This window comes from Oreochromis niloticus, linkage group LG22, assembly GCF_001858045.2.
Source record: "Oreochromis niloticus isolate F11D_XX linkage group LG22, O_niloticus_UMD_NMBU, whole genome shotgun sequence".
NCBI lineage: Eukaryota > Metazoa > Chordata > Actinopteri > Cichliformes > Cichlidae > Oreochromis > Oreochromis niloticus.
In genome coordinates this window covers 17,047,552-17,065,710 of record NC_031985.2, presented here as the reverse complement: position 1 = coordinate 17,065,710, position 18,159 = coordinate 17,047,552, and the positions used below count along the sequence as shown (strand labels likewise).

Sequence of the window (18,159 nt, the reverse complement as noted above, 5' to 3'; positions counted from 1 at the left end):
GCTGGAATGAAGAGAACCAGGGTTATGGCCATCATGGGGTGCTCTTGGTCTCTCTCAATCTCTGAATATTTGCCTTTTAACTGTGCGGCTCCTGATTGTAAATCTAATGACACAGCAGCAGTGGTGAGATGGCCATTTCTCTGACCTGGCATGACTACTGTTTATCCCCCCCTCTGTGCTACATGCTGAATGGTGCCTCTGACAATGCAGCCATCAGCCGTAGTGGCTGCTGTGCTGTGGTGTTTTTAATTACTCTGCTGATTGGATTAGGCCCTTTCTTGCGCTGACACGTCCCCTTCACTTAATAGTGTGTTATCGACAAGAGCAGCACATACATCCATTTGCCTGTGAGGTCTGATTTGTCGGAGTGGCTTTTTTCTGGAGTGGATGAAGTTCTCTTCTAATGGACAATTTTATCCTGTCCCGGTAAGCCCTGCAGCTGCTGGACTCTAATCCTATAAAATGTTATGAAGTGAAATCTAAGAGTACTTCTTTCGGCTTAGTATTTCTATTACCTTTTATTTCTCACAATGAACTAGTTTTAAAGTATCACAGCTGATGCAGCAAAATCAGAAATATGATTGTAGCTTCATTTATGACATCTAGACTGGTTTAGTGGTTAGTATATTTGCTTTACACCATACAAAGGAAACACAAGCTCACTTAAGGATAAGGAAAAACTGGGGAACAAGGACTCGACATATGGAGGTAAGATAAAAAACTAAAGAATAACTGCAAGCACATATAAGGCATATTTAATGATAAACAGAAGTTAGGATTCTGAAAAATACAAAAGACTGAGTCCAACACTAAAGATCCATGACAGGAGGAGACACAAACACAGCCTCGGGCGATCACGAGCTAGTCCGGTGCCAATCCCAAGCCTGGCACTAGACTAGCTTGGAAGAGCATTCAGTGTAAAATCTGTTCCACATTTCTCTTTGGGAGTCAGGGAGCAGCCTTGATTGAATATTAAGATGGAAGTTGCCCCTGGGTGAAAAAAGCGACGTCACCGAGTGGCTTAAACCTGCATTCTTTCTACTGAGCAGCAGGGGGCGACTCATCTGCTTTAAAAAGAAATCAGATGTACAGAAGTCTGCGAGACATTGAGCCAGCTGATCACTTGATTTATAGTCTCAGTGGCACTTTCCTTATGAGTTTAGGATTTCAGTGTCTAGTTTTAATCCTCATTTAATATAGCCTGATGTTCATTTAGTAAATTACTGTCCCATTTATTGTAAAATAGACGACTGAGACAGGTATGATTTATCATATCAGTTACATCTACCTATCACTTGTCAGGTTTGGTTTAAAATCAATAAATATTGTGACATAGCCTGATGACTTGACTTAAATTTGCATTTAATTGATTCAATCTCTTTAATTTTATTTGAGTACACATAGTTTCCAGTGATTCCATTTAAAAAAAAAAAAAAAAAAAAGTCCAAGATGATGTCTAGCAGCAGGAAACAGCCCCAAGGAAATGACACCACCACTCGCCTGAAGGACCCCCAACACAACACTTCACTCTGTTGTACAGCAGTATATAAAGTAGAGCGGATGAAGCATCAACAAGCATACATTTAACGATTGCTTGATTTATTAGTATTGTTTATTTCAGTTATGTTATTTATAGGACAAAAAATGAAAATGGACATTTTTTCTATATATAATGTTAGTATTTTATATTCTGCGTACAAGTATTTACTTACTTTGGGACCGTTTGAAAGCACACTGGACCTATCCTTTAGCTTTACTCTTATCTTAGGTATTGCTTATTTCATAAAAAAAAAATGCCATCATCAAACATGCCATGCTAAAACTATATTTTTGTTCTAAAGCACTATGTTAGCTTTTTAAATTTGAACTAACTTATTATCTTTTACACAGTATTTGGAGTTTAATCTAATATCAATGACCAATGAATGATTTTAGCCTCTCTCCTAAAAATCATAAAACATATTTCAGATGGAAAATTGTGAGGCATGCATACAAGCATGTGGACCATACAAACTACTGAGTTTTGTAAGGAGAGTGCATTCTGAAAAACGTATTTCAGATGGAAAAATTACATTTTTTCAGTTGTTTTGTGGCCCAGCTAGCTCAGACGGTAGAGCATGAGACTCTTAATCTCAGGGTCGTGGGTTCAAGCCCCACGTTGGGCGATCTCTTTACATAAGCATGCTGGAGGTTTAAGAAGAAGGCCTGGAGAACATTATACTGCTGGTAACATCACTGATCATGAGCGGTTTGCTGGTTAGTCAGTGATGGTCTGGGGAGCCATATCCACGGCGGAACGCACAGACCTCTACAGGCTAGGCAACGGCACCTGACTGGCAGGTATCAGGATGAAATCCTTGGACCCACCGTCAGGTCCTACGCTGTTGCAATGGGTCCAGGCTTTCTTCCTGCTGCCCGGCCTCATGTGTTGAGAAAATGCAGGCAGTTTCCGGGGGAACCGATACCGCTGACTGAAAATGGCTTTGAAGGTTACAGAAACTTTAGTGGTGAACAGGTTTCATTAAGACCATAAGCCTCTCTTCTAAAACCATAAAACATATTTCAGTTTTAAAAATTATGTTTCTTACTTTGTGACCTAGCCCTGCTAGCTCAGATGGTAGAGCATGAGACTCTTAATCTCAGGGTCGTGGGTTCAAGCCCCACGTTGGGCGATCTCTGATTACAAGGGCAGGCTTTGTACTTTCTGACTTGACAAAATGTAAAACCCCAATTGGAAATTGGAGGCATTTTAATAATGAAATGGTTATTCAAACATCTTCAGTGCTTTTTCATTAGAGATCATTTCTCTGAATTTCAGGAGCCGGACCAAACCTCATGCACGCAGTTACTGATGGAAACGCACAGACCTCTACAGTCCTCATGGGAAAACAATAAACTCAAGCTGGTTCCTGAGTAGCATACCATACCATAGAAAGCCAAAATGTGCATGTCCACCACTGGCAACCTGTGTCAACAAACTTTAGTACAATTATTGATCAATCAATGATGTTTGACGTTTTCAGGGTTACCCTTTCACCAGTTCAGTTCTTAACTCTGGACAAAATTTCAATAAGGAGTCAAATAGCAGAGGGCTTCCATTTCTTTGGCTAGTGTCGCTACTAAAAAAACAAACAGTTTAATAGCAAAGCCATAGCACAATAATATCAAAGCACCTAAAGTAATATATGAATGAGTTGATTGGCACTTTTCAGTAAAACTGGAGGAAAATGACAACTGTTCTATAAATTTTAAATATTGCAGCTCTATCACTCAGATACTAGTTTTTTGGCTTGATATTTATATCATACAACATCTATCCTTTGTCAAAAACATCTTTTCATTAGCTGGGACCACATCCTCGGTAACGATGGGCGATGAGGGACGAGGAAGTGAACTGGTGCTGTGGTTTGGGGAAGGCCTCGAAGGGGACTGGCGACGGCTCCCGGGTCGGGAAGATCCCCATGTACTAAATAGAAATGAAGGAAGGAAAGGAAGAGAGGAGAAGAGGAGAAGAGAGGGAAAATGGGGGGGAGGGTGGGGCATGAAAATGAGAACAGCAGGTATTGGAGAAGGGGGGCTTTTATAGCCTGAGGCCGGAGGGGGCATGAAGGAGCTCCTGAAATTCAGATGATATCTCCACTTAAATATCTCCTTATTTTCTGGGTGATTTTTTCTGTAGATTGTGCTTCTTTTTAACACATTTTACCTTTAACTGATCTCAGTGGGGTTAGTATTTTTTTTTTACTCTTCAGTACTGTTATTCTCAAGTTTCTAAAATAAATAATTTTCATGGAATATAATACAGTTTTGCCGAATATCATATGTTATCCCTTTCAATATACACTCACTGGACACTTTATTAGGTGCACCTTTGTAGTACTGGATTGGGCGTCCTTTTGCCCTTAAAACTTCTTTCATTCGTAGCACAGTTGCTGCAGATTTTTTAGCTGCACATCCAACATTTTAATCTTTTGTTCCACCACATCCTGAAGGTGTTTTATTGGACAAAGATCTGGTGACTGTGGAGGACATTTGAATACAGTGAACTCACTCTCACATTCAAGAAACCACTTTGAGATAATTTGAGCTTTGTGAGATGTGTGTTATCGCGATACAAGCAGACCGACCCGTCTGCCACCAATAATCTTGCCACAGGTGTACCTAATAAAGTAATAAAGGATAAACATATTGTATTTTTGTTTGCTGAATTAGCTTTAAGGAGCATTTCTACTTACTGTTAAATGCAATGACTCTTGGGCTGTGTATGGACTCACTTAAGACCGCGCTACTGGAAAGACATAAAGACACAGCAGTGCTCATCTCAGACTGACTAACTTGCTAAAGGAAAAAGATTAGATTACTTGAGAGGCTTTAAATGTCTTCATATTTAGATGAGTCAAAATATTATTCAGGATATATTAACCACATCTATAAGCGTTTCTTTCCTGAGCCGCCCAGCATGCTGCTGTTTCAGGTACGTTTCATTCATGCGCTTTATTCATCTCTCAGGCTTACATTAACTGCCCCATTTGGAGGAATAAAACCTGTAATTTTTTGTGTGTGTGGGTGACATTTATGCAAATTCAGTCCAAACTGAGCCGCTGATTGTAAGTGGTAAGTTCAGAGCAAAACAGTTTGGCACAGAATGACTGAGTTAAGGGGCTGAAGCTGATCTGAGTGCAATTTTTGTCCTTATATGCTGCAGTGGTTACAAAGTAAAGGCAGGCTGTTCACGACAGGGAACAAATGTGCAAACATATTCGAATGTTTGCTGGCAGGAAACATTTCAACAGCTAAGAATACTCGGCTGAATAGTGAGTGTGATGTAATGTAACTTTTTGGATTATGGCTATTTGAGTTTCTGTTGCCTTCCTATCAGGTCAAAGCAGTCTGGCCATTCTCTGACCTGATCTGCTGCTCACCAGATAGTTTCTCTTTTTTAATAATTTTCTGTAAACCTTAGAGACGGTTGTGTGGGAAAATCCCAGCATATCAGCAGTTTCTGAAACACTCAGACCGTCCAGTCTGGTGCTAAAAAACATATCACATGTCCTTGAATCACCTTTCTTCCCATTCTCACACACAGATTTAACTTCTGCAGATCATGTTGATCATGTCTAGTTGCCTAAATGCATTGACTTGCTGCCATTTGATTAGCTGATATTTATTTTAAGCAGCAGATTAACATGTGAACCTAATAAAGTGGCCAGTATCAAAGTAAATGTCAGACTCTATAACCATAAACAAGATGTTTAACCTTGAGAATAAAACTGTATGACCGATGTGTGCATCTTAGGTTAACTAATGTTTCCCAACAGATGAGACTTAAGTAATTAATATCCTGCCCAGAGGATGAACTCCCACTCACTAAAAGATTCAGGCCACGATGCAGATTTGCCATTTACCATCCAGAGCAATTAATGGAGTCCAAATTCCCCAGCTTGGTTTCACTTTCTTAACAACCAAAGGATGATTTGCAGGAGAAGCCACTAATTGAAGATGTGCTGGCTACCGGCCACACAGGCAAGAAGAATTGACATTCTTAGCTACCAGCTAGAGCGGACAGGATTTATAAGCACTTGGCAGTAAGCTTGAATTAATTTGAAGCCTTGCAGATGTGCATATATCCTTTCAGCAGCTTGTTATTAAAAGGACAACATAATTTGAGAACTTTTGTATTGTCTCCCGAACCAGTTTTGCTCTGTTTAATCCAACCAAACAGTCATATTTAGGATATTTCGGAGTCTTTTCCCCTCCAAGTGCGTCAGGTGCAGGGTGTATTCACCACAAACCATCTGCAAAGGCAGTTTAGTGCTGACAGTCATGCACCGGGGCTCAGGCAACCGGGAACTCACTGCCTGCAGAATATCAAAACAAAGAAATCCAGACAGCAGCATCTGTCTAAGTCTCTGGCTAAGAGTTAAGCAGAGTAGTTTTAGCAGCATTAATCTATTTTACATCTGGGCGGATGTATAATAAAGAAGTACATTTTCAGAATGGATGATCAGACCAGGGCTATATTGTCACTCCCCCTCCGCACCAATAGCAACACCGTTCTCGTCTTTCAGGCCGTCTTCAAATACACGTTGTCTTCAGATTAGATAATGCCGTTCTTTATCCTGCCACTATCCGGATGCGCTCCGCCCACACTTTGCTCCTTGGGTCTTTCCATTTGGAGGGAGGTCTATTATCTGCGGACCCATCTGTCACAAGGATTTAGATGACGCCGAATGTCATTGTTATGACTTTAATACTTAATACTTCACTGTGCTCTGTGCATATTGTTCGATTCAGAAGTGACATATTTGATATTTCATAAGCACATAAGCAGCAGATCTGTGTCTCGCTTGATTAATCTTCAAAGCTAATCTTCTGTCTGATTTCATATTGACTGTTACTCCATTCTCAAGATTAGATTTATTCTGAAAAAAAAATTGCATAACACACTCCTCCCTTCACTATAATGATACCAATTAATGAAGTCTCATTTCTTATCAGACTTTTAAATAATTTCAGGCTTATTTCTGACACCGGGCCACCTATATTTAAGCAGCCTTTCTCGCCCCCTCTCACACACACACACAGACACACACACAAATATAGGGAGGATGAAGTCTGCCAATCCCAGCTAAAAAAAAAAAACTCTGATGACAGATGACTCTCTCTTTGCCTTCGCTCCACACAACATCTGCAACTTAGAGACTTTGCGGTCATTAAGCCCCTCCAGCTTTGAGGAAGATGCCGTGACACTGTGGACATTAACGCAGTGGGAAATGTGGACGAACACAGGAATAAAAGCCTGAAAATGTAATGGATATCGGTGGGTATATGTCGTCATATGCAGGAGTTCATAAACTTCGCTTAAATCTATGGGAGGAGCTCCGTGATGCTGAGGCTGCTGATGGATTTCTGGGAAGTTTGTAGGCTGCGTGAAGAGTGCGGACGTTTGGAATATTCTGATCCGAACAAACCACAGCTCACTGGTGTTCCAGCTTGAAATTTTTAATGATCTGAATATTGGATATTTACTTTAGGATCTCTGTGATTTAAGCACATGTGACCTTCAGGACCTTCAGATGCAACTCTGAAATACAGGGAGGGAAATAAACAGATTAAACTGAGACTTAAGGCCTTTTTTTCATCCTTGCAGTGGATTGCCTACAGACTGGGAACACTGACCCGAAAGGTAAGAACACAATATGTGAAAGGAAAAGATTTGGAGCTTACACAACTTGTACATTTTGATTACTTTATGTTTTAAAAAAATAATAGTTTTGTTGCTTTTTTAGGTATTCTCTATGATGACAATGTGAATACAACAAATGTAAAAACCATAATAAAATCTCTTCACTAAGCTTCCCGTGACTGAAGCTTCTTTTCAAACCGCATTCAGTGGTTTCCCATGTTGTCTAACATCGTCATCTGTCTCTCTCTTTACCGTCTAACCCTCTTTCAAAGACTGTTTAGCCTTCTCATCATGGAGCATCCCTCTTCCATGACCTCCTCAATGGTAGATGGAGATGAGGTGGATGTCCAGCGCCCCATCCTGCCACCGAGGATGGTTCCTCAGCCCCAGGCGTGTGCCCCGCTATGTGGGATTCACCACACAGTCCAAACAGCAGCCGAGCACCCCGTGTGGCTGGACAGAACCCAGGCCATGGCCACCACACCTTTATACAACGGCCACCTTTATGTCACGCCATCTCCTCGCTGCAACAAAAGGGGAGACAAATCCAAAGGCAAAGAGAAGAAGGGTGAGAAAAGGTCAGGGGGGAGTAGGCCAGGTCTAAAAGACCGAAACCACCAGTGCAAAGGCAAACTCTCAGGATGCCACAGACTCCAGGAAAAAGTCACATCTTTCACTGATGTACCGATTGCTCACTGTGGGTCACCCTTTGATGGCCCCTGCAGGTCGCCCCGAGAAATCAGGGATGTTGACGCTCGAGGTCAACGCAAGTCTGGTAACGTTTCTGTGGAGATGCAAGACCGCCAGAGTCTTCCAGAGATAATAATAACCAGCAAGGACGACAACCCCCAGCAACACAACAAGGAGACCGAACATCGTCAGGATCTGTGCGAGGCAAAAGGCCTGCTGCCAGGAGCTGAGTGCCCCAGCATGAGCCCCACTTGCAGCCCTAAGACCAGCCCAAAGCACAAAAACGATGGTGACGACGACGGGTACCGGAGGTCCCACAACATCGGCTGGCGGCTGGTTCGCAGGAGGGCTCTCTTTCTGAGGAGACAACGCCTGAACGACTGCGCCCTGGCGGTGGGGATATTCGGTGTTGTGGTGATGGTGATGGAGACGGAGCTCTCCTGGAGCGTCTACAGCAAGGTCAGAGAGGAAGGGAGTGTGGGGGTGGGCGGGAACTCTAGCCTGTAAAAGATTTGTTAAAGTGTTATAGAAAACATGCACAGGAAGATCAAGCATGTGATTATGCACATACATGGAGATAAGATTACGACTGTTGATATCTTTTCATAGCCTGAACTTTGTAATGAAGGTCATTTGTGTGTGTCACCTACAGAGCTCCATCTACTCCCTGGCACTCAAGTCAGTCATCAGTTTTTCTACACTCATCCTGATTGGCCTCATCATAGCATATCACTGGTGTGAGGTGCAGGTAACTTGTCCTTTACATTTGGAAATTTGCCTTTGCAACCAATCAGCAGCCTTTATAGTTCGTGATGCCTAGAATAATAAAACCAAATGGTGATTTTGAGTCTCAGATTATCCATTTTAAGTATTTTTAGAAGTCTGACTCAGAGAAAAGACAGTAAATATAATTTTATAGTTCGTTCTGTGCTGTGATCCACAAACTGTGCACAGTTCTTCACAGATCTCGCTTGCACACTAATGCACTCTTCTGATCCCCCTGGCAGCTGTACGTTCATGATATTGGTGCAGAGGATTGGCGGATTGCCATGACAACGGACCGTTTGGCTCTGATAGTCCTGGAGCTGGCAGCGGTGGCCATTCATCCTTATCCAGTGGGTCTTCAGGCCTACTTCCAGCAGGTCAAGACCCGCATGTCACTGTCAGAGACAGAGCTGGAGATCGTCCTGGCTCTGCCCATGTTCCTGAGGCTCTACCTGCTCGGTCGGGCCATGATGCTGCACAGCCGCCTCTTCACAGACACGGCCTCACGCAGTATCGGAGCGCTGAACAAGGTGGGAAGTCACCTTTGGGCTCCCCCTGCAGAATCTGGCTTTGGGCTTATCTGGCTTGGATAGTACTGTGATGAGATCATAACACATATAAATTGAAGAAAGGAGAGAAATTCGAGGCATTGGAGCAGGAATCGTGGGATTTTAAGTCTATATTTTGGATAATGATTTGGGTCTGGGCTTCCTTTTATAAACATTTCATGCACCTCTCTTTATGTCTTATGTCTAGGTGGGCCGAGAGGTCTGTAGAGGTGTGACACTTGAGGTGTGATTATCACAGTTTCGCCCCTATGAACCCCAGTGGTTTCAGATGTTGGCTATGTCCCTCTCTAGCTCTCCTTTACTTGTCTGCTTTTCTTTTCCACAGTTGATAATACCCACCTGCCTAATCCCTTCCCTTACTAATGCTATTTAAGAGTGATGAAAACAACCTCTGTCCCCTGCTTCTGCAATACCAAACCTACTATCCATGTGTCAAGCCAGATTGAGAACAAGTTTTCTTATCCCTCATGTCCTCTATATTATATAATCATAATCTGACAGGTGCTATCCTAAATAGTTTGGCTAAGTAGGCCCCTAATGTCAAATTATGATGTAACGTATCCCATTTGTGATCTTCAGATACACTTCAACACCCGGTTTGTGGGGAAAACACTGATGACCACCTACCCCGGGACCGTGCTGATGATTTTCAGTGTTTCTCTGTGGATTGTGGCAGCGTGGGGCTTACATGTTTGCGAGAGGTATGTCAGGATATTTGCAGACTGGCTCCGGCTCTCTGGGATATCTAATGTTTCATTTTTGCCCAGCTTCTGGCAGATAAAGAGTAGTAGTAAAATCTTCCCACTGGCAGCAGCAAATCCAATTTTCTTCCGCTGTTCCTTATCTGTGCAGGCTGCATGATAGTGACAAGATTAAATATCAGCTAATCTAGATATGATGCTGCTAATGTGATTTTGAATATGAAAAGTGAACTTGAAGACGTGATGACATTTCGCCTCTCGTACAAGAGGTTTCTGCAGTTCTGAGGTGCAAACCTCTGTAAGACACGCCACCATCATGTGAGCTACTGAGGTCAACTGAGGCAAGATGTGAGTGCGGAGGCAGAAACGCCTGTGGGAGGGGTCACAAGACTGCATTGTAGGTGGCTGATAGCTGGTGTCGTTCACAGTGGGCCTCCTTTACTCTTCCCTCAAACCATCTGTCCAAAACGATCAGATCTGCACCCCATTAGACCTCTGCCTCTTTCTACAGACAAAAGCATGAAAGTGCTATTCCCAGTGTCACCATTACCTTTACATGGAGGAAGATCTGGGCTCTTTCAGAGCGACAACACCAAGCTACTCACTGGTTCAGATATGTGGTTGACAGCTGGATCAAAATGAAACTTAAGAAGAAGAGGCTTTCACCGAATGCATCAACTCAGTGAACAGAAACATTAACTTCACCTGGGAGGATACCAAGGATGATAAGTTACCATTCCTGGACTCTGCTGTGCTCATGAAGGTGGATGGAAACCTCAACACAGACCAGTACCTGCTCTTTGACTGCAACCACCTACATGGGGTGAGCCTGCAACCCCTACGAGGGAGCGTGGACAAAAAGGGGATGTACACACTCAATGAAAGCTCTTAAACATGTGGTTATCCTAACCAGGCATTCATTAAATTGGTGAAGATGGCAAGGAAAAAACCTCAGAAACCAAGGCAGGAGAAACAGGATGACAGATGGAACAACATCAGACCAGGTAACCTCTACCTCTAAAGGAGGCCATCTCCATCTACTGTGAATAACTATCGCTGATCAGAGGTGGTGGCTTACAACACCAGCTATCAGCCACCTAAAATACAGTCTTGACATCCCTTCTCAGGCTGTGACATTTCACACCTTAACCCTGGCCTTTTTTCACACCTTAGCTCATGTGACAACTCCCATGATTAATAGTGGCTCAACCACCATCAGGACCACCACCAATGGGACACCTCCTAGTAGGATTTAAATGTCTGGGACTCTCCATCAGTTATTTAGCGCTGAAATACCCTCCAACATGAGAGTCTAAATGTCTTCATGAACCTAAAGAAGTCCAGCCTCATGAAAAGTGGTATTTTTTTGTAAAATGCAACATAAATTCAGAGAGGTTCACAAATATATATACTAGTAATGTAAATCTAGGATAAAAAACAAGGGATTGTGCACAGATATCAGTGTGAGTAGATTGTTTTATTTCTGCAGACACCACAACTACAGGGACCTGAGTAGCAACTACATGGAGGCCCTGTGGATGGTCTCCGTCACCTTCTTGTCTATCGGATATGGAGATGTGGTCCCCCACACTTACTGTGGACGCAGCATTTGCCTCCTCACTGGGATAATGGTGAGGCAGAGGGTGGATAGTTGTCTCTGTAAATCTCTGCAAATCTCAATCTGAACGTTTAAACGTTTGTGACTCCTGCAGGGAGCCGGCTGCACAGTGTTGGTGGTGGCTGTGGTTGCCAGGAAGCTGGAGCTGACCAGGGCAGAGAAACATGTTCACAATTTCATGATGGACTCGCACATCTCCAAGAGGGTGAATACTAGTATCTCCTTTTTTTTTTATTGTTATTGATGATTAAACATGTCCAAAAGTAAGAGATATTATTCAAAGGCTTCACTTCTTTCCTGTTTGTACACCTTACCATGCAGGATTTTATATCAGATACCACATATTGACTTATTTTACTCAAAATCCAGGACTTTTTGAATCCCAGAAAACAAATCTGACTTAAAATCTTCAAAACGAGTGGCATCATCTTCCAATAAAATCAGTTTGCTTTGATTGGCATTATTTTTTATCCTGTTCTGTATTGATACTAAATGAATAAAGTTTTTTCTTAAAAGGCATTTTGGAAAATGGAGGAATTGGCTCACTCGAGACAATTTTTTCCTCATTTTCGATTTTAAAAATTTGCCCATGGTGCACTGGGATTCGTTCCAGCTTTTGTCAGCGTTTTTCAGCATGTGCCGTAAATAACAGCACTCTTAAGATTTTGTGCATAAACATACAATAACTCTCCCCCGTGATTTTTCTTCTTTTCACCAGATAAAAATTGCTGCAGCGAATGTGCTGAGAGAGACTTGGCTTATCTACAAGCACACTAAGCTGTTAAGAGAAAGAGACCACAGCAGAGTCCGCATGCACCAGCGGAAGCTGCTCCTGGCCATCCACCAGTAAGGCACTTAACCCACACATAATAATAATAACCTCTTTATCAATCACTGCCTGAAATGATTGAATGCCGCTCATTTTAAATTCATTTTTAATTATGTGCCATTTAAAAATGAATAGATCTACTTTCCTCCTCCAGCCTTTCTCATTCTCTCTAATATAGTATTAGGTCCATAATTCCATAAATGCTTGGACACAGTTTAAAATCATAGATGAGATCGAAGACTTTCAGCTTTCATACAAGAGGTTTTACAAAAGTATTAAAATCTGTTTAGGAATCACAGTTGTTTTTATGCACCGTTCACCATTTTCAGAGGCTCAAAAAGTAACTGGACAGTTGACTGATAAGAAGCTTTATGGCCAGGTGAAGCCTGTTCCTTTATTATTCAGTGAAAAGTGAAGCAAACATAATATCTGAAGTTGATTCAAAGTGCTGAACTTTGTAGCTTTCACTGTAATTTTAAACATGAAGCCCAAAGAGATATCAGTGCAAGTGAGAGCGGATGTTATTAGGCAAAAAAAAAAAAAAATTAATCTAAGCAAAGAGATAGCAAAGACTTTAGGAGTGGCCAAATCAACAATGTGGTGCATTGTGAAAAAGAAGGAAAGTGCTGGTCAGCTCAGCAGCACCAAAGGGCCTAATAGACCACAGCACTTGGGTGCATGATCAAAAATTAATTTCCTTAGTTTAAAACAACTCCAACACAACATCTAAACAAGTTAAGAACACTCTGGAGAAGGCAGGTGTATCACTCTCAAAGTCTACAATCAAGAGACTATTTTACAAATGTAAATACAGAGAAACTCTCTGTACAAGGTGCAAACCACAGATTTCACTCTGGAACAGGAAAGCCAGATTAGACTCAGAAAACATCTAAAAGCAGCTGCACAGCTCTGAAAGAATTCTTAGGACACATGAAACCAAGACGAATCCGAAGCATACAGCGTGATCTGTCTGACAGGCTGGAGGAAGAGTTACAGCATGGGCATGTATGCCTGCCAATGTAACCGGGTCACTGGTTACACTGATGATGTACAGATGAAGTGTGCAGAGATGTACTCTCCGCTCAGACTCAGCCAAATGCTGCAAAGCTGATCAGACAGTGCCTTGCAGTGCAAATCGATAATGACCCAAAGGAAGCTGCAAAAGCGATTTTGCAGTTTCTCAAAGCAACGAAATGGGATATTCTTCAATGACCAAGCCAGTCACCTGACCTCTACCCAACACAGCATGCTTTTCAGTTATTGCACGCAAAATCGAAGGCAGAGAGACTCACAAGCGTTAAAAACAACGTCTTGATGCATGCTCAATGATCCAGGTAAGTAAATCCCACAAGGTTGATTCTGTTCATCTGGACGTAGCGTTGATCACTGGTCAATTTGACCTCACAGCCCATTGTTCATTCAGTGGGCTGGTTTCGGTCATTGTGCAAATGTACTGTTTATAAGATGAGACTGAAGAAGTCACTTGGATGAGTGACGAAAGGTTTCTCCCCCTGAAAACGCCACGTCCAGATGAACAGAATCAACAATGTTTGATAAGTATTAAAGGTATTAAAACCAATGTTTTTATTTAAAACTTATAGTTGAACAATAATTCTTGGACTGAAAACGGGCGACTATGTACAAAATAGTTTGATTTTAAGCTAAAAATCTGCACTTCAGTCACACTTTATTTGGTTTTAAATCCACTGTGGTGATGTACAGAGGCAAAACTATAAAAACTGCGTCATTGTCAAAAAATCACGGCCCTAACTGTAAAACAGATTTACGATTTCTAATGAACCGCCCAGTTTGAATCGAGTCGTTTAAAGTCACGTCTTCTCCTACATAGTCATCTGAAGCAAATGACGAATTTGAGGTATGAATTCAATGAAAGGTCATTTAAATTAGATGCCCAGCCTGTGTAAAAGATGGGAACAACCAAAATGAAGTGAAAACCAAGGAGCGGTGCCATTTGTGTCCATATACATTGTCTCTGAAAGGCAAAAGTTCAGCTTTGTCACTCGGGGATTTTCCGCCACACCTTATAAGAAGATATTTCTTCTAAATAAAAGCCACTTGATTACTGCTATCTCACTCTTGTCTACTGCTGCAATTACAGTACATTTTAATCTGCGATTGTTCCTTCAAGCCACAAGTTATGCTGACTTTTATATCAACCATTCCTTGTTAAATTTGGAAGATTTTCATTTGGTCCCGTTGCATAATCCAGAGAGATCCCTTTAAATTGTTTTATGGGAGCTACTCTCTACCAAAGTCCTCATAAAATCTGTTGACGTCGTGTCGCGTTTATGGCTTATTTCTCCGGTCATGTGTCTGACTGGCCCTTTAAATTACCGCTCGTCTTAAAATGAAAAAGTAGTAATGTCATAAAACCAAGCAATTTTATCTCCAGGCTGCGGCAAGTGAAGATGGAGAAGAGAATTCTTGCTGACCAGGGGAACACACTTGTGGACCTTAACAAGGTATGAGAGGAAGTGCAGGCAACACCTGTGTCCTGCTAACACCTCAAAAAAGAAAAAAAAAAAAAAAGAATCTAATTGCTGAATCCTTTTCTTTCCCCCAACTGCACACCGATCTCTACGAAGATGCAGAACCTGATGTATGACGTGCTGTCGGAGGTGCAGGGCTGCAGGGGGGATCTGGACACACACATCCACACTCTGGAGAAGAGTGTGGAGGAGCTGAGGGAAGGCTTCAGGAGCCTGATGCCGCTCCTCTCCAGCACACTGTCCACACAGAATTCCTCCATCCGCCACCTGCTCAGGGAGAGGGAGGTGAAGACGGAGATTGCAAGCGTGAGCAGAGAAGACAGGTAGAGGGATGGCAGACGAAGGCTTCTAAGGACGCTTGAGAAGAAGTTATCTGCCTTTAATGCAGCTTAAAAAAGACTTGAATAGAAAGGGAAAAGAGATGTATAATTGTATTAAAATATATTTTCTGTAGCAGAAATAACTTTAAAATGTAGACGTTAGTACTGTGGCAGCAATAAAAACTGAAAATTAAACCATCTTTGCCCAATAAACTGTTAATTTGAATTTATTGCAGGAAGATTTTACTTCGCAGATGTGGACTTTGAAATATTTCACCTTCTTAGATTGTCCATGATCAAAATAACCAGGAGATACTTTTAGTTCTACTAAATGCATAAACTAAGCCAGCTTTTATTCTGTAAATGCTGCATCTTTCTGATTGTGTAATAAAATCTGTATAACTTCCAGAACAGTTTGCTGTTGTATTATAAACCCAACCTTAACCTGTAGTACTTTATCATAAAGGTGACAACACAACCTTTATTTTCCAGCTTAAAACAAACAAACAATAATAATACTAACCACACACAAACCATTCCTTTAGCCAAAACAACATTTTATTTAGAGAGACAGGGTTGGAGGGTGGAGTTACAGCAACAAACCATCTGTCAACATTAACAGAGGAAATCCATCTGCTGTCCCGTTAAGCCTCCAGATCTCGTTTCCGATCAGGCCGCAGGATCCGCCGCCGCTGCCGTCTCGAAGGCGGAAGACGCTGATATCAACCGGTCCATCCCCTCCTCTCCCCCTTCAGCTCCGGGGAGGACAGCTAGTGCTGCTTCCTCCTGAATGAGCACCCTGCCAACGGAGACAATGACAGTGAGGCTACAGGATTAATGCAGAGCATAGCATGCTGCCATTGTGCTGCACAGCACTGAAACAAGAGTCATCGCTTTCAGTCATGTGACTGATTAGGTCAGCTTTAATTTTCCCCATTCCCTGTCCACTAATTCAACAAGCCACCCTGAAATCTGCACTCTCACTACCTTTAGGGCGGTAAATAATCTGTTCTCAGCCTTCGAAAGGGGGGAGCCAGTGGTCTAGCTCAACCCTTCTGCAAACTGAGGTTGATCTGGCACCGGAATGAGACTGCAAGACCACGACAGAGGAAGTCCAGTCACTTAGCAGTGCGGCCAAAACGTCATAATGAATAACTATCAATACCATTAACTTCCTTCACTGGATTTAGAAACAACACACACAAAATTGTATCGGCATTTCCAGATAAATGACAACCACCTCTGTCAGTAAGAAACAAGACAACAGCGTTATTTTTTATAAAGAGCAAAATCAGCTCCTGGATGTTGATGTCCTGCACTTTCTGAATGCTATTGATGACATCTACAGTTCTTTGGCCTGTCTGCTATTTAAAGGCTTTAAATTTCTTTAATTATTCCAGTCTTAACCTTATTCCAGGTTGGAATAACACATAGCAGCATTACTTTGACATCAAATTTGGTATTTGCAGTAAAAAAAGCTCAAGCTTAAACATAAAGCAACAGTAAAACTGAGTCTGGATGTGTGACTAACCTCAGTCACTAAAAGAGTATTAAAGTTCTGGCACAGGGGAAAACCAGGTGACAGGACGAACACCCCGCCCTGAGGCTCACATTTCCTGTAATTTGTCTAGTGGCATGCTCATTTAAAGTGCAAAAATCATCCCCATTCTAGATATTTCTGACTCTTCCACAAACCCCTCCAAAAAAGGGCATGATACAGTCTGAGTTTATATCAGCAGGCCACTGAGTGCCATCCGAGGACACCCCTGCTGTGGATGAACACTGCACACAGATGAATACTGACCCTCTGTGAGACGTGCTTTGCCTCCGGTGGGCTGACACAGGACTGTAGAGCAGCCCACACACAGCACGACTGTCTGAGCATGGCTGAACACCGTCGTGATCTTGTAGCATCCTGCAAAACAAACACGCTGGTTTATAATCCAAAATTCAAACCCTCGCAACCGCTCACGGGTAAATAAACTTCATAAGACTCAAACCCCATGTGACCTGTGTGTGTGTACAGAAAGCGTACCTGGACATTTTACATCCATGAAGTAAGAGTTAGGACTCTGAACAAGACGCTTCTTCTTGTGCCTCCTCTTCTCCTCCTCAGGGGATGGGTGCAACAAGTCTTTTGCGAGCTACAAGATTTAAGAAAAAGAGGAAATAAAAGAGGCTAAGCGTTATTCAACTCCTAAAGAGCAATTAGAGAAAATTTAATAATAACACCAAGCTGTCAAACTGGAAAGAAAAGGCGCTGGATCAGGGACCTTTAGCTTTATTATTTAGCTTAAAAACGCTTCAGTTGCCATGTTTTGCTCGTGCTACGTGCACGTTCAAGCTCCACGATCGGCCTACATTTCTTGGATTAGGTAACCCAACGTGCGCATTTACATCGATCACGAATTGTTCCCCAAATATTCAAACATCCCCGGTAAAATACGTCTTAGGCCACTCTAAAAGACACCAAGCAAAGCGAAAATATAGCCCTGAATATTAGGTTTTCGAGGCTGTATCATCGCTCGTTGAACTGGCTCCATGTTTGCGGTGTGTGCGCAGCCATCTTGTATCACAATGCGCTCGCAAATGCGCCCAAATGGGAACATTTAGTCCCGCCAAACTCAGTCCAAAACTCGGCTAAACGTCTAAAACCGGCACCGATCGAATCGCTGGTCTCTCATGTACACGTTGAGCCGTGCGGTGGCTCTCTGAAGGCACGTTAAATTATAAAAATGTCATTTCGATACTGCCTGTCTATACTCACTGGCATGTTGGCGAGGAAATAGCCGCTGCCGAAAAGGAGGCATTACCGGAAGCGAGCGGCTCATATTGGTGGCTCCTTTGAGCATGAGCCGGACGTGACGAATTTATCAGGCTATGGCAGCCATTTTGGAGAGGTCGAAAACCCGCCTTCTTTAGTCTTTTCAGGCCTTTATTTATTTAAGATAAATTTTATTTAACTTTTTAA

The 18,159-nt window shown here is 42.3% G+C and overlaps 2 protein-coding genes and 3 non-coding genes across 7 annotated transcripts; 3 read left to right on the top strand and 2 right to left on the bottom strand.

The window, feature by feature from the left end:
* Window positions 1-2,092: 2,092 nt before the first annotated feature.
* On the top strand, window positions 2,093-2,165 carry trnak-cuu (transfer RNA lysine (anticodon CUU)). Its single transcript has one exon. It is a non-coding gene; the product is annotated as a tRNA-Lys (tRNA).
* A 434-nt stretch (window positions 2,166-2,599) lies between these two features.
* On the top strand, window positions 2,600-2,672 carry trnak-cuu (transfer RNA lysine (anticodon CUU)). Its single transcript has one exon. It is a non-coding gene; the product is annotated as a tRNA-Lys (tRNA).
* Window positions 2,673-6,733: 4,061 nt separating this feature from the next.
* Window positions 6,734-15,922, top strand: LOC100707645 (small conductance calcium-activated potassium channel protein 1). Of its 3 annotated transcripts, none has more exons than XM_013275892.3 (11): window positions 6,734-7,186; window positions 7,459-8,335; window positions 8,529-8,624; window positions 8,884-9,171; window positions 9,398-9,433; window positions 9,790-9,911; window positions 11,401-11,542; window positions 11,624-11,734; window positions 12,248-12,375; window positions 14,772-14,841; window positions 14,971-15,922. In XM_013275892.3, the coding sequence occupies exons 2-11, from the start codon at window positions 7,478-7,480 to the stop codon at window positions 15,193-15,195; spliced, it is 2,076 nt and encodes a 691-aa protein (XP_013131346.1). In that variant the 5' UTR covers window positions 6,734-7,186; window positions 7,459-7,477; the 3' UTR covers window positions 15,196-15,922. The 3 variants fall into 3 exon arrangements, with proteins under 3 accessions (XP_013131346.1, XP_005457279.1, XP_003452531.1); XM_005457222.4 differs by having other exon boundaries at window positions 14,965-15,922; XM_003452483.5 differs by lacking the exon at window positions 9,398-9,433 and having other exon boundaries at window positions 14,965-15,922.
* rps27.1 (ribosomal protein S27, isoform 1) lies at window positions 15,725-18,101 on the bottom strand. The gene is made up of 4 exons (XM_003452442.4): window positions 17,956-18,101; window positions 17,224-17,332; window positions 16,993-17,103; window positions 15,725-15,987 (listed from the first exon to the last, which is right to left on the bottom strand). Exons 1-4 carry the CDS (start codon window positions 17,959-17,961, stop codon window positions 15,959-15,961), a joined length of 255 nt encoding a protein of 84 aa, XP_003452490.1. The 5' UTR covers window positions 17,962-18,101; the 3' UTR covers window positions 15,725-15,958.
* Window positions 16,193-16,322, bottom strand: LOC112843663 (small nucleolar RNA SNORA35). Its single transcript, XR_003216131.1, has one exon. It is a non-coding gene; the product is annotated as a small nucleolar RNA SNORA35 (small nucleolar RNA).
* Window positions 18,102-18,159: the final 58 nt, after the last annotated feature.